At 42.9% G+C, this 15654-nt stretch overlaps 1 protein-coding gene across 1 annotated transcript in view; it reads right to left on the bottom strand.

The window, feature by feature from the left end:
* The window catches only part of ADNP2 (ADNP homeobox 2), a 31825-nt gene extending 16583 nt beyond the window's left edge, over nt 1-15242 (bottom strand). Inside the window, exons 1-2 of the mRNA XM_512186.7 lie at nt 14837-15242; nt 6657-6777 (exon numbers count right to left, since the gene is read on the bottom strand). Of these exons, the coding sequence (XP_512186.3) occupies nt 6657-6764 (108 nt within the window). The 5' untranslated portion in view covers nt 6765-6777; nt 14837-15242. The remainder of the gene's footprint in view (nt 1-6656; nt 6778-14836) is intronic.
* Nucleotides 15243-15654: the final 412 nt, after the last annotated feature.

Below are 15654 nucleotides of genomic sequence, written 5' to 3'. Positions count from 1 at the left end.
TAATCCCAGCTCTTTGGGACGCCGAGGTGGGTAAATCATTTGAGGTCAGGAGTCTGAGACCAGCCTGGCCAACATGGTGAAACCCCACCTCTACTAAAAATACAAAAATTAGCTGGGCATGGTGATGCACGCCTGTAATCCCAGCTACTCGGGAGGCTGAGGCAGGAGAATTGCTTGAACCTGGGAGGTGGAGGTTGCAGTGAGCTGAGATCATGCCACTGCACTCCAGCCTGGGCGACAGAGCGAGACTCTGTCTCCAAAAAAAGAAAAAAAAAATTAAAGAAAGAACTAACATCAATTTTTCTCAAACTCGCCACAGAAAAATAGAAGAGGAGGGGCCAGGCACGGTGGCTCAGGCCTGTAATCCCAGCACTTTGGGAGGCCGAGGCGGGCAGATCACCTGAGGTCGGGAGTTCGAGACCAGCCTGACCAACAAGGAAAAACCCGTCTCTACTAAAAATAGAAAAATTAGCTGGGTGTGGTGGCGCATGCCTGAATCTCAGCTACTCGAGAGGCTGAGGCAGGATAATCGCTTGGCCTGTGAGACGGAGGTTGCGGTGAGCCAAGATTGCACCACTGCACTCCAGCCTGGGCAATAAGAACGCAACTCCCTCTCAAAAAACAAAAAACAGGCCGGGCGCGGTGGCTCACGCCTGTAATCCCAGCACTTTGGGAGGCCGAGGCGGGCGGATCACGAGGTCAGGAGATCGAGACCATCCTGGCTAACACGGTGAAACCCCGTCTCTACTAAAAATACAAAAAATTAGCCGGGCGTGGTGGCGGGCGCCTGTAGTCCCAGCTACTCGGGAGGCTGAGGCAGGAGAATGGCGTGAACCCGGGAGGCGGAGCTTGCAGTGAGCCGAGATCGCGCCACTGCACTCCAGCCTGGGCGACAGAGCGAGACTCCGTCTCAAAAAAAAAAAAAAAAAAAAAAAAAAAAACAAAAACAAAAAAAAAAAAGAGGAGGGAACAACTTCTAACTCATTCTTGAAGCCAGCATTTCCCTGATACGAGGGCCAAATAAAAACATTACAAGAAAATTAAAAACCAATATTCCTTATGAACACAGATGAAAAATCCTTAACAACATACTAGCAAACCAAATTCAACAGTGTATTAAAACAATTATACACCACGACCAAGTGAGTGCATTCCATCCCAAGAATGCAAGGGGGCTTCAACATAAGAAAATATATCAATGTAATTCACCACATTAGTAGAATGAAGCACAGGGGAAAAAATCACATGGTTATCACAATTGGCACAAAGAAGGGATCTGATAAAATCCAACACGTTTTCATGATTAAAAAAAAAAAAATCACTCAGAAAAGTAGGAATTGAAGGGACTCTCCTCAACAAGATAAAGGGCATTTCTGAGAAACCCATTAACATCATATTCAATGGTAAAAGACCAAAAACTCTCCTCCTAATATCAGGAACAAGACAAGGACCCCCACTTTCATTGCTGCCACAAAATATTATACTGGACGTTCTAAACAGAACAATGAGGCAAAAAATAAAAGGCATCGTAACTGAAAAATAGAAGTAAAGCCTTATTTGCAGAATGCACGATTCTACATATAGAAAATCCCAAAGAATCTACAAGAAACTACCAGAGCTAATGACAAATTCAGCAAAGTTGCATGATTCAAGATCAAGACACAAAAATCAGTTGTTTCTATACATCTGCACTGAAAAATCTGAACAGGAAATTATGAACACAATTCCACTTATAACAAAATACCTATGAGTTTATTGTATGAATTTAACCAAAGAAGTGAAAGCCTTACACAATGAAAACTACAAAGCTCTGTCGAAAGAAATTAAAGGCCTAAAGAAACAGAGTATGTTCACAAATAGGAAGACAATGTTCTTAAGATGTCAATAATCCCCAAAGTAATGTCAAACACAATCCTCATCAAAGTTCTAACAGTCTTCTTTGCAGAAATGGAAAAGTCTATCCTCATGTTCATATGAAATTACAAGGGGCCCCAAAAAGCCAGAACAATACTGAAATAAAGAATACAGTTGGAAGACTCACACTTCCCAATTTCAAAACTTACTATAAAACTTACCATTTGTTTAAATCAAAACAGTACAGGTGCCGGGCACAGTGGCTCACATCTGTAATCCCAGCACTTCGGGAGGCTGAGGTGGGTGGATCACTTGAGGTTGGGAGTTCAAGATCAGCCTGGCCAACATCACAAAACCCCGTCTCTACTAAAAATACAAAAATTAGCCAGACATGGTGGTAGGCACCTGTAATCTCAGCTACTCGAGAGGCTGAGGCAAGAGAATCACTTCTTGAACCCAGGAGGCAGAGGTTGCAGTGAGCCAAGATCATGTCACTGCACTCCAACCTGGGTGACAGAGCAAGACTCAGTCTCAAAAAAAAAAACCAGTATAGGATTGTTATAAGGATAGATATATAGATCAATGGAATAGAACTGAGAGTACAGAAATAAACCCATATATCCAGGACCAACTGATTTTCAATATGGGTGCCAAGTCCATTCAATAGGGAACAAACAGTCTCTAGAAGAAACGGTGCTGAAACGACTGAATTTCTATCTACATGTAAGAGAATGAAACCGGACTCCTACTTATACAATATATAAGAATTAACTCAAAATAGATCAGCGACTTAACATGAGAACTACAACCATAAAACTCTTAGGAAAAACATAGGAGAAAATTTTCATGACCTTGGACTTGGCAATGGATTCTTAAGATATGAAATAAAAAACACCAACAATAGAAAAAATAGATAAATTGGACTTCATCAAAATTAACAACTTTTGTGCAACAAGATGTTATCAAGAAAGTAAAGACAACCTGTAGAGAGGAGAAAATATACGCAAATCACGTATTTGATAACGGTTTAATACCCAGAATAAGGAAATTACTGTATTTCAACAACATAAAGACAAACAACCCAATTAAAAAACAGGCAAAGAACCTGCCAACAGGCATTTTTCCAAAGAAGATATACAAATGGCTTATAAGCACATGAAAAGATGCTGAAACTCATTTGTCTACGGAAATGCAAATCAAAACCACCATGAGATTCCACTTTACACTATTAGGATGGCAAGTGAGGGAGGGAGAAAGGAAAAGGAAGAGGGACAGAGGGAAGGAAGCAGAGAGGGAGAAAGGAAGGGAAGGGAGGAAGGAGAAAAAAGTAAGTGTTGGTAATGATGTGAACAGATTTAATTCTTGTACACTTCTGGTAGGAATGTAAAATGGTGCACTTTCACTGTGAAAAGTTTGGCAGTTCTTTGAAAAAGTAAACAGAATAACTATATGACCCAAAAATTCCACTCCTAGGTATATACACCCAAAATAACTGAAAACAGTGACTCAAACAAATACTTGTGCACCAATGTTCATTGCAGCATTATTCACAAGAGCCAAAAGGTGAAATCAATCCAAGTGTCCACCAACAGATCGAGACCATCCTGGCCCCATCTCTACTAAAAATACAAAAATTAGTTGGACTTGGTGGTACGTGCCTGTAATCCCAGCTACTCATGAGGCGGAGGCAGGAGAATCACTTGAACCAGGGAGTCGGAGGTTGCAGTGAGTCAGAGATCGCAGCACTGCACTCCAGCCTGGCGACAGAGTGACTCCATCTCAAAAAAAAAATAAACGAATAAAAGAAAATACCAGTCATGGGCCAGGTGTAGTGGCTGACACATATAATCCCAGCACTCTGGGAGGCCAAGGTAAGTGGATCACTTGAGCCCAGGAGTTCAAGACCAGCCTGAGCAACATGGTGAAACCTCGACTCAATAAAAAATACAAAAAAAAATTACCCAGGTGTGGTGGTATGCACCTATAGTGCCAGCTACTCAGAAAGCTGAGTTAGGAGGATCATCTGAGACCAAGAAATCAAGGCTGCAGGGAGCCATGATTGTACCACTGCACTCCAGCCTGGGTAAAAGAGCGAGACCCTGTCTCAAAAAAAAAAAAAAAGAGAATATACCAGTCAGGGCCAGCTCCATGGGCATGCAACTAGCACAGCTGCACAAAGCCTGTGCTCAAGGGATTTAATGCTCAGTGGTAACCATCGTGAATTCTTAACAATCTATCTTTGAATTTGTGTTTTATATTATAAAAGTGAACTCTGATGGGACATGGAGCATATGCCAAGGGCTTGGAGCCTCAGCTCACACATGGTCTGCCTCCTTTACCCTTTCCAGGGCCAGGTCTGATACTGCTCTCTGCCTTGCCCTCACCCCAAAGCCCACTTGGCCTCAGCCTTCCTCCCAGTCCCCAACCCTATAACCACTCTCTCACTCACATCTTCCACCTGGGACCGTACCAAGTTGTCAAGAGGTCCACATTCCACTGTAGTCCCAAGTTGGGGACTGGCACAGATTGGGGGTTGGGGGGGAGGTGGTTGAATACACTTGCTGTGGCATCTCAGTGTGCAGCAAGGTGGCAACCATTCCTGTCCTGCACTGGCAGCACCAAGGTATGTTTGGCAGGCAACTTGACAAGGGTCCCTCGCCCATCCCAGATCCAATGTTAATTTCTGATCAGATGTTAATTTTTATAAAAAACAACTCCTAAAGAGTTTCTACGTGTAGCAGGGTTTAGATATAGTTTAGAAAATATTAGATTCGTGGAAGAGTCTACCTTTCCTAGGGCTTACTTTTCTCAGCCAGTCTACTGACAAGAACAGCCTCCTATTGGAGGTGTTAACTCTTGCTAAGATTGAAGTCACATGTGCTGTGTAAATCTTACAAGAAGGCAGAGCGACATACCACTCTGAAATCTGAAATACAGAGCAAGGCAGCAGTGAGGACGATGGACAGGTAGTTCCCTTGGTTCTTTCTCTGTACAGGGTTGGTTCTCCAGTCAGCTTGGATTTTTTTTTTTTTTTTTTTTTGAGACGGAGTCTGTCACTCTGTCACCCAGGCTGGAATGCAGTGGCGCCATCTCAGCTCACTGCAAGCTCCACCTCCTGGGTACATGCCATTCTCCTGCCTAAGCCCCCCGAGAGGCTTCCAATAAATCTCCTTTTGTGTAAATTGGTCAGATTGGTTTCTGCTGCTTGAAAACAAAGAACTCTAATTGCTGTGGTGGATTAAGAATAAATGCACTTCACATGGAAAAAGGTTCTTACTATGCGGTTCAGTGAAAAAGAAACAACAGCTGGTACAGTATCTTATACAATTTGATTATATCCTTTTAAGAAAAAAATGTGAATATATCCCGTTTTTAAAAATCTATAGATATATAACAACATTAATTCTGGATATTTCAGGGTAATGGTTTACGCGTGAGTCTTACTGTCTTGTTTCTGTGTCTGTTTTCTAATTTTTCTATAAAAAACTTCTGTATTACTTGAATTTTCAAAAATTTCATTATAGGCCCAATTACAAATAAAATTTTCTCCCCAAAATAGTTTTACTAATTCAACAGTTAATCTAATTAACAGTTTAAGCCATTCAAATCTCTTAATTTTCCCTTGTGAAGTACCATATCTCTGCATCAGTAAAGTCTTGGGAAAAAAAAGTAAACAGTCGTGAAGAAATTCAGAAGAGTAAACACATTCTCAGGCTAAGGAAGCAAAAGTTCATGAGCAATGTTCAGTTCCAGTCAAGTCAAAAACAAAGGACTCCAGGATGAAAAACTTTCGTTGTTACTGACATGTTACTTAAAAATAAAACAAATTTCCTAACAGAATTCCACCTTAAAAGATTGAATTGACCTCAAAAGGAGACTAAAGAGACATGACAACCAAATACATACCTGATCCTAGACTACATTTATTAATGAAGGGGAAAGCAAGGCTATAAATGATTAGACGAGACAAAAATGTCATTACCAATGACTACAAGGATATATAAGAACTTTTTTTTTTTTGAGACAGAGTCTCACTCACTCTGTCACCCAGGCTGGAGTGCAGTGGTGCTATCTCGGCTCACTGCAACTTCTGCCACCCAGGTTCAAGCAATTCTTGTGTCTCAGCCTCCTGAGTAGCTGCAACTACAGGCGCCCGCCACCACACCCAGCTAATTTTTGTATTTTCAGTAGAGACAGGGTTTCACCATGTTGTTGGCCAGGCTGGTCTCGAACTCCTGACCTAAAGTGATCCATCCACCTCAGCCTCCCAAAGTGCTGAGATTACAGGCATGAGCCACCATGCCCGGCCAGGATATACAACAACTTTTATTTAACATTGTTTAAAACTATATATGCCAACTATGTATTCTCAATGTTATAAGGACAGACAAAATTTTAGGAAAACTTTTCTGAGATCACATATACAACTACACAAATCAGGATTAAAAAAAAACCCTATCATTTCATTTATGCATGCCCATTTGTTGATTGCTCTAACAATACTGGGAAATTAAGTTAGTTTTCTTTTGCTAAAATAACAAATCACATTTCCCTCAAACATCAAAAACAATTTTTTAATAACTAATGACTAGAAAAATCCCCTCCTTAAAGTAGCTTAAAAACCTGAACAGCTTAAATAGCTCACTTTATGTCATAAAGACATAAATAAGTACTAATGAGGCTTTCACACAGCCATCTGAAGTATAACAGCAATTTCCATTTTGAGGAATCTTACCCACTCTTCAAAAACCCGAGTTCAAATCTCACCTCCAGATTCCAGTTGGCTACTTATGTCCTCTTACCTTCAGTAACTCCTTGCAGCTGTCAAGCCCAATATCCACAAGAATACCTTTCACCTTTTTTCGCACCTTTCTGATGTTGTCAAGATTTTCCACAGGAATTTGAAACATTTTTGAAATTTTCCTTAAAAGGAAAGAAAACAAAACTGTAATAAGTACATGTATATAATACACAAAAATACATTTTTTGACAGGGTTGGTAAAACACTAGGAATAGAGTATAATTTTCAACAAATTGTTGTAGAACGAGTGAACATTCATATGCAAATGAATGAGGTTGACCTCTTCCTTACACCATATACAAAAATTAACTCAAAAGCGGATCACACACCTATATGTAAGACCTAAAACTATAAAACTCTTATAAGAAAACGTAAGCATAAACATTGATGACCTTAGATTCGGCAAGGAATTCCTAGATAGGACACCAAAAAGCACCAGTAATGAAAGAAAAAATAGGTATGGACTTTACCAAAATTAAAAATTTTTATGCTTCAAAGGACACCATCAAAAAAGCAAAAAACCCACAAAACGGGAGAAAATATTTGCAAACCATTATTCCTTTCTAATAAGGAACTTATATGCAGAATACAGATAACTCTTGTATCTCAATAATTAAAACACAGATAACCCAGTTTACAAATGGGCAAAGGATCACAGACACTTCTCCAAAGAAAAATGTCCACTAAGGTACATGAAAAGATGCTCAGGCAGGGAACAGTGGCTCACGCCTGTAATTCCAGCAGCTCAGGAGGCTGAGGTACACAGATCAGGCAGACTGTTTGAGCTCAGGAGTTGAAGACCAGCCAGGGCAACATGGTGAAACCCTGCCTCTACAAAAAATACAAAAATTAGCCGGGCATCCTGGTGCGCACCTGTAGTCCCAGCTATCCAGGAGGCTGAGGTGAGGGGATCACCCGAGCCCAGGAGGTCAAGGCTGCAGTGAGTCTGATCACGCCACTATATTCCAGCCTGAGCAACAGAGTGAGATCCTGTCTTAAAACAAAACAAAAAAAAAATGCTCAACATCATTAGCCATTTGGAGAAATGCAAATCAAAACCACAAAGAGATACTGTGCCCACCAGGATATCTATAAAGGAAAAAAAAAGGAAACGTGTTGGCAAGGACGTGGAGAAATTGGAACTCTCATACATTCCTAATAGTAATGTAAACCAGTGCAGCCAGTCTTCATGTGTGCCTGAAAACAGTCTGGCTGTCCCACAAAAGATTAAAAATATAGGTAACATATGAACCAGCAATTCCACTCAAGAGAAAAGCATACATCCACCCAAAAACTTATATAAGGATGTTCATGACAACACTATTCAGTCACCAAAATGTGTAAACAAACCAAATGCCCCTGCATTGGGGCATTTGATAAATAAACTGATGACTGGATAAATAAAATATGACATATCCATACAATAGATTATTTGGCCATAAAAAAAATGAAATACATACATGCTACAATATGGACAAACTTTGGAAATATGCTAAGTAAAAGAAGCCAGACACAAGGACCACATATTGTATGACTCTATTTATGTGAAGTGTCCAGAACAGGCAAATCCATAGAAAGCACAACAGTGGGCCGAGTGCAGTGGCTCACACCTGTAATCCCAGCACTTTGGGAGGCCAAGGTGGGTGGATCACCTGAAGTCAGGAGTTCAAGACCAGCCTGGCCAACATGGTGAAGCCCCGTCTCTACTAAAAATACAAAAAATTAGCTGGGCGCCTGTAATCTCGGCTACTCGGGAGGCTGAGGCAGGAGAATCGCTTGACCCTGGGAGACAGAGGTTGCAGTGAGCCGAGGTCGCGCCACTGCACTCCACCCTGACCAGTAAGAGCAAAACTCCGTCCCCAGAAAAAAAAAGCACAACAGTGGCTGCCAGGGCTGGGAGAACTGGGAAGTGATGGAAGCAGGGCTTCTTCGTTCTGAACTCAACTGTGGTGATGTATACGCAATGTGAATGAGCCCACAGCCATTCACTGTACACTTCAAATTGGTGAATTGTATGGTACATAAATTATATCTCAAGCTGTTTAAAACAATATCTAAAAAGGCATAAAATTAAAATAAACCCTGTAGTACTTGACCAGACAAGGGGTCACTGAAGTGAACTCATTGTTTTCAACACACAGATAGAAGAATAGAGATAGTTTGAGAGTGTGTGTCCACATACACACATACATTCATAGCTCTGCCCACTGAGAGTGCCTGGATGCAGTTATACACCCCAGTAGCAGTGGGCACAACTAGGGCTCAAACCTGAATTCCTAAATACCGCTTTCCTTTAAAAAGAACCCTAGGAAAAATGGCTGGAGTATGGTAAAGACAAGATGAGCCTAGAACATCCTGTGCCGGAATATAAAGCAGTTGCTCAATGAGGCATGTCAACAGAACACAAAAGTAACCAGCTTGAAAGGGCTCCCATAGGCCAGATACGAGACAATGTGGGCATATATCAAGTAACAGATACAACCTGTGGCAAAGTGAATTTTCCAAACACACAATACCTTCCAACCCACATGCTCTTACAATACGGCCCTAACACTCCTCCCAAAAGTGGCAGCATCTATGCCCCCTCCTGACCTTTGGGCAGAACTTTGTGGCTGCCTTGACCAATCAAGTATGGAGGAAATAATGCCATGAGAATTCCAAGACTAGATCATAAAAATGCCACATACCTCTCTCAGGATGATCATGTCCAGAATCTAGATACCACATGTGTAGAAAGTGCCAACTAGCCCACAGAGACACCAGGTAGAGGTGTTCCACATCAACTACCAGCATGGGAGCGAAGATGCCTCTTGAGGATTCCAGCCCTAGCTGTCAAGTCACCCCCTGCCTTTGAGTCTTCCCAGATGAGGCCCCAGACACTGTGGACCAGAAACAAACCATCTCCCTTCCCTGTCTGAATAGAACTGACCCAGAGAACTGATGCGCTTCTTAAATAAAATGTCTTACTCCAGTAAGTTTGGGGTGGTTCGGTATACAGTGATAATCTATATAGTTATATAGACTATAACCCGCTCGAATGTAGTGATTTCCTGATTTTGATGGTTTTGTTATGGATATGTAGGAGAATGTTCTTGTTTGTAGTATTTAGGGTAATGTGGCAACTTTTTTGGCAACTTATTCTCAAGTGATTCAGGGAAAAAAGTTATTGGTACTATAACTGTAACTTTGCTAAAAATCTGCCAACTATTCCAAAATTTAAATGTGTAGGCTATAAAAGCTAAAATATGTATCAGTCAAACTCAAGTGGCAAATATTTGGTTATTCAACTTCATTAATAATAAAGAAATGCCATTTAAAATGTCAAATTTTTATTATCAAAACAGTAACTATTAAGATTACTAACATCTGGTGGTAGTAAAAGTAGAAAAATTTTAATTTTTATGCTTTTACAGGGTAATTTGGCAATACCTCTCAAGATCTTTTTTTTCTTTTTTTTTTTTTTTTGAGACAGGGTCTTGCTCTTTCACCCAGGCTGGAGTATAGTGGCTTGATTACAGCTCACTGCAGCCTCAACCTCCCAGCCTCAAGCAATCCTCCTGCCTCAACCTCATGAGTAGCTTGGACTACCGATGTATGCCACCACACCTGGCTAACTTTTTTTTATTTTTTGGTAGAGACAGGGTCTCCCCTATGTTACCCAGGCTGGTCTTGAACTCCTGAGCTCAAGCAATCCTCCCCGTCAGCCTCTCAAAGTACGGGGATTACAGGCATGAACCACCATGCCCAGCTCTCTCATGATTTTTAAGGACAATTTCTGAGTAAGCAATTCTACTTCTACATTCCTCTCTTGTATCCACCACCCAAGGACAGGCTTAGTGATCCCTCCTAGGACTTAGTACCATAACCACATACCACTCCACTGCACTCGACTCACCATGTTGCAATTATCTACTTATATATCCATTTCTCCTATTGGGCTGAACTACTCCAGGGCAGAAATCATGTTATATTTGCTTGAGAGGGTCCCATCACAGAGCACAGTATGTAGCAAATGTTCATTAAATGAACAAAAGATATAAAATAAAACAGGATAAGAACCGTAAGATATGCAGAAAGTGCTAGGAGGTTCTAAAGAGGACATTGCTATGGAAAGCTGGTGCCCAAGACATACAAGGTGAATAAATTAGCATCAAAAAATTATTGAGGTAAAGGAGGAAAAGTCTGAATTTATTTGGCAAAAGTAAAACCAAAAAGGTGGACTGGAATCAAACTGGGAGAGGAGTGGGAGGCAGAAAGGGTTAACATATAATAGGGAGAAATTTTTGGTGGGTAACAAGCAAACACCAAGTTTTTGAGAAGCTGTTTTGAAGCGGATAAATTTCTTTTCAAAGTTATCTATGTGAAAAATGTATCCTGGTCTCAGCAAAAGGAGAGATTTAAGGATCATTAGCATTGTAGAACTGGGAGGATAAAAATTTAAAATTTTTCTTTATAAAATTTTAAGTTTAAAAATTTTCTTTAATAAAATGCACTGATTTGGGTTCTAGCCTTCAAAAGCTTACACTCCCACACAAGAGCTGCCATAACCTCATTATGCATTTCTAAACACTAAGCTCAAGGTCACTTTCTGGCCTAGTCCAGCTTCTTTGGTCAGAGCAAAACTCAACGAAAATTTTGTTAGCTGCTTTCCACGGACTCTATCAGACTTGATTTCATTTCCTCCTTAAAGTTCCACTATCCTCTCTATCCTCTGGGGTTCTTCTCCAAAAGCTGGCTGACAAACAGTATTGTCTAAAGTAGGGACCATCATCCATATGTATCTGAAACAGGGAAGCTAAATTTACTGCTTCCAAGAAAATCTCAACTCACACAGCCAGAGCTGATCTTATCACAGAGTTTTGAGAAGCCTGGGATACAAAGACTGGTGGACTTTTAAAAGCAGAGTGATTGGGGATTGGCTGATTCACGTAAGCATGGTTGTACATACATGAACCTCAGAAAGGGGTTACTAAAATGAGGCTCTCAGAGATTGGGCAGGGGTCTGTGGTTACTTGTTCAAGGCTTGGGACTAGGGCCAAGGAGTTGTCACTTTTTTATTTTTTTCCCTTGAATTTGAAAAATAGGAACTTTTTATTCTCAAATGAAAGTGCTTCCATTCCTTCATCGTTATTGTGGCCCTTCTAAACAAAACAAAACACAAGCACACAAATACCTTTTCATTTAAAAAAAGGAGGGGGAAAAGTTCCCCCCCCCCTTTTTTTTTTTTTAGCAGTTTCCTAACTGCTTTAGGGAAACCAACAAAGGATAAAAAATAAAATGCAAGTAAATTACAGGTTTCATAACTGTTGCCAACCACTTTGGGGATGGGAAGCTGACTTTTACCCATAATTTATCCATTCTAAGCTACCACAATTTATTCATTCTTAGATCCATTCTTATAGCATAATTTATCAATCCTAAGATAAAATATTCCATATAAAATGCCCAGTGGATGAATTAACTATGAAATAGTTCAATGTTTTCATATTTATAGATCCTCTATAGATACTGTTCTCCATAGATTCTTAGAGCTCAGTAAAATCTGTATTTTCACCATTAGAAAACAGCAGGCTAACCGGGGCGGCCAACTGTTTCCACATCATGCACCAACCTATCAATTTCAATTCAAAATAAATCTCAATTCCTAATGTTTGCGGTAGGCATGGAACTACCATAAAATTCCACTGATATGCACAAGAAAATATTATTTCCCAAAAGGGTACATAAAGGACTTCTCTGGGGATTTTTTAGTATAATGATCTCGTAAGGATATTCTATTATAGAAAAAAAATACATTCTAAAAGAAAATGTTGGCCGGGTGCAACGGCTCACACTTGTAATCCCAGCACTTTGGAAGGCTAAGGCGGGCAGATCACCTGAGGTCAGGAGTTGGAGACCAGCCTGACCAATATGGTGAAACCCTGTCTCTACTAAAAATTACAAAAAAATTGGCTGGGTCCTACTCGGGACGCTGAGGCAGGAGAATCGCTTGAACCTGGGAGGCAGAGGTTGCAGTGAGCCGAGATCACACCACTGCACTCCAGCCTGGGAGACAGGGCAAAACTCCGTCTCAAAAAAAAAAAAAAAGTCATTCAGGTAATACAGTAATAAACAATACTTTTTAAGCCACAGAACTTTTTTTTAGTTCCTGTGAAATCGCACAAAACGATGGTCACCAAAAAGGATTCTGGAGTTGTGTGCCCGGGTTTACATCAGCTCCACCATTTATGAGCTGTGTAATCTTCAGGAAATCACTTACTCTCTCCAGGCCTCAGCTGGCTCTTCTGTAAAACAGGGCGAGTATGACCTAATTCACAGAGTAGTTACGAGGATAAATGAGTTAATACATGCAAAACAGCACATAAGCACTGAGTTTGCTATTAATTAACTCCAAAAAACTAAATGAAATGTCCCAACTATTGGAATACAGGACTTTTTAAAAAGCAACTTTAAAAACACAGAATACTTGGATCATATATTCAGCAGATCTGGGTTCAAATCACTGGGAGATACCTGTTTCCACCTATGTAACACATTGCCCTAACAGGTCTAGGATAGCCAGAGGATGAAGGGCAGGGCAGAAACCAAGTTTGCAATATGCTATTGGTGAACTTATGAGGGCAATCATAAATTAACCAACAGCATATTGCAAACTTGGGTTCAAATTAAAAACGTGTCTCCCAAATCCCAGAATCTCTTCAGCTAAAAATCTCAGCATAGCTGTCATCTTCCCCCATAAACAGTGATCAACTCCTTTCAGACATGTCCTAACCCTCACTGTTCCTCCCCTCAACTAGAGGGCCGGTAGGACAACCTCTTGTCTCATCTTCACTCTTGTACTTCCTTTCTTAACACACATCTGTCACTTCATGTTTAAGGACGACGGGCTCAATGCTGTCTTCGCAGTGAAGTCCTAACTCCAACCGAAATTTAACCGAAATATTAATACACACTCATACATGGCCAACTCTCCAAGAACATCTTTAAATAAGTTACACATACATTACCGACTTCCAAATACAGCTGAACATGTACTTTACACAACTCTTTTTACATGTGGTCCTCTCTCCCACTAATGCTCCTCACCCCCAAAAATGGTACCCAGACTCCAAACCCCCTCTTTTGATAAAGGCTCTGCGTGGCAGATGCCCACAGTACTCTACAAATTGCTGCCCCACTTGCCAATCTGCATTGTCAGTTACCTGCTTACCAGTTTCTCCTCCCCCACCCCACTCCTCCACAGCCAGTATATTCCTCAAGATCCCAAGAGGCAGTGATGACCCGTGCAAATAGAGTAAGTTTTAAGCACTCAGGCAAGTCTTCTGTTCAAATAAACTACTTAAAATATCTAATTATTTCTCATTCTGCATCTGTACAGTATTTAAAAGGGCAGTTAAAATTAACATTCCAAAGTCAACTGTAGTTGAAATTTTGTAAACGGAATCTATTTCAAGGCAACCAGCAACGGCAGATGAAAAGTAATGTTAAAGTCAACATCTGCATATCAATTATTGATATTCGCATCAAAAGCTCAACGATGAAGAAACAGGGCCCCGTCATCAGCTGTTCCTCAAACCTTTCTAGGGAAAAAAAAAACCTGGGCAGATTTAGGTGTCACCGTCAGCTCCTGCCCTACATCTGCCGTCACTCAAGGCTCCTCCAGAGAGAAGCTTCCAGGAGAACCCGGTCTCGGGGATGCGGCGGGCGGGCCAGCGGGCGGGGCGTTTCTGGAGTCCTTACAGGGGTCGCCACAGCTCCTTGCCCCCTCTCTTCTTCTCCATCCCCGTTCCCTCTCCCTCTACTCCTCGCTCCCTTCACCAGCCCCCCTCTCTCCCTCGGTCCCCGTCCTCGTCTTTCCCCTATTCCTACTCTCCCCTCAGGTCCCCATCCCCTTCTCCGCCCTCCCGGGGCGGCCCCCGCTCCCACGTGACCGGCGGCGGGCGGGGCGGGCCGCGGGCGCGTCGGGGGTCGACGGGCGCCGTTCGGGCCGCGAACCCGCGCCCTGAGAACGTCCTGGGATTCCCGAGGCGGCCACGGGCGGCGCGAGGGCAGGCGGCGGGCGTGGGTGTGGGCTGGGTACCGGCGGGGGCGGGGCTCGGAGGGGGCCAGACTGGGGCGGGGGCCAGGACCGGGGCAGGGGGCGTCGCCGCGCGGGCCCGCGCCAGGCCGGGCCGTACCTACCGCTTGGCGCCCGAAGAGCACCGCGTCTCCGCTGCTGCCTCTCGCAGGGCTGCCGCGTCTTCCGCCGAGCGCAGCCGCGTCCCGTGGGGCCGCCTGCGCCCGCCCGCGCCTCCGCCCCGCGCGGCGGGACCCCCGCCTCAGCGCGCGCCCACCCCCAGCGCGACTGGTCCCCTCCTCCCGCGCAGCCAGAAAGAGAAAATGGCGCTCGATTGGCCTCAGGAAGTGACGTTGGCCCTCATTTGCATGTAGGCGCAGCCAGCCAATGAGAGCAGAGTGTGCTTGGGGGCCCCTGGCACTTCCCACAGGCCCCCCGGGGCCCCTGGCTAAAGCTGGACTGGAGGCTCTGGGGTGGTAGTGGGGGGCCCCTGTTGGACCCCCTGACTCCCTTCTGTCCCAGGGAACTGCCCTGCCAGCTCCTTTCCACATCTGTGCAAACTCTCGTGAGAGTTTGAGTGGGCAATGACGTCACTAAAGGGGTGGGGAGAGTGTGTCATCAACCATGTGACTAATCACGTGGACTCACCACAGCTTTGACTTCATTTGCATGGAATGGGGTGGAGCTAGTGGCAGCTCCAGGAGTGGTGACCCCGCCCACATCTCAGAGCCAATGGGAGCCCAACTGTGATAATGCTGCCTTGCCATTGGAAGACAAAACTTTGGCTCCCAGAACTGGGACAAGTGTGCCATGATTGGCATATCCTGGTGAACCGACTAGCTGGGGTCTCCTGACTTCATCATTCCTGTGGGAAAGTGATCACACCTTTTCTTGAGAATTCTGATTTTTAGATCTACTACAAGTTGTGTGGGGAGAGGGTTAA

This window comes from Pan troglodytes, chromosome 17, assembly GCF_028858775.2.
Source record: "Pan troglodytes isolate AG18354 chromosome 17, NHGRI_mPanTro3-v2.0_pri, whole genome shotgun sequence".
In the NCBI taxonomy this organism is placed as follows: Eukaryota; Metazoa; Chordata; class Mammalia; order Primates; family Hominidae; genus Pan; species Pan troglodytes.
This window is presented reverse-complemented; position numbering and strand designations above follow the sequence as displayed.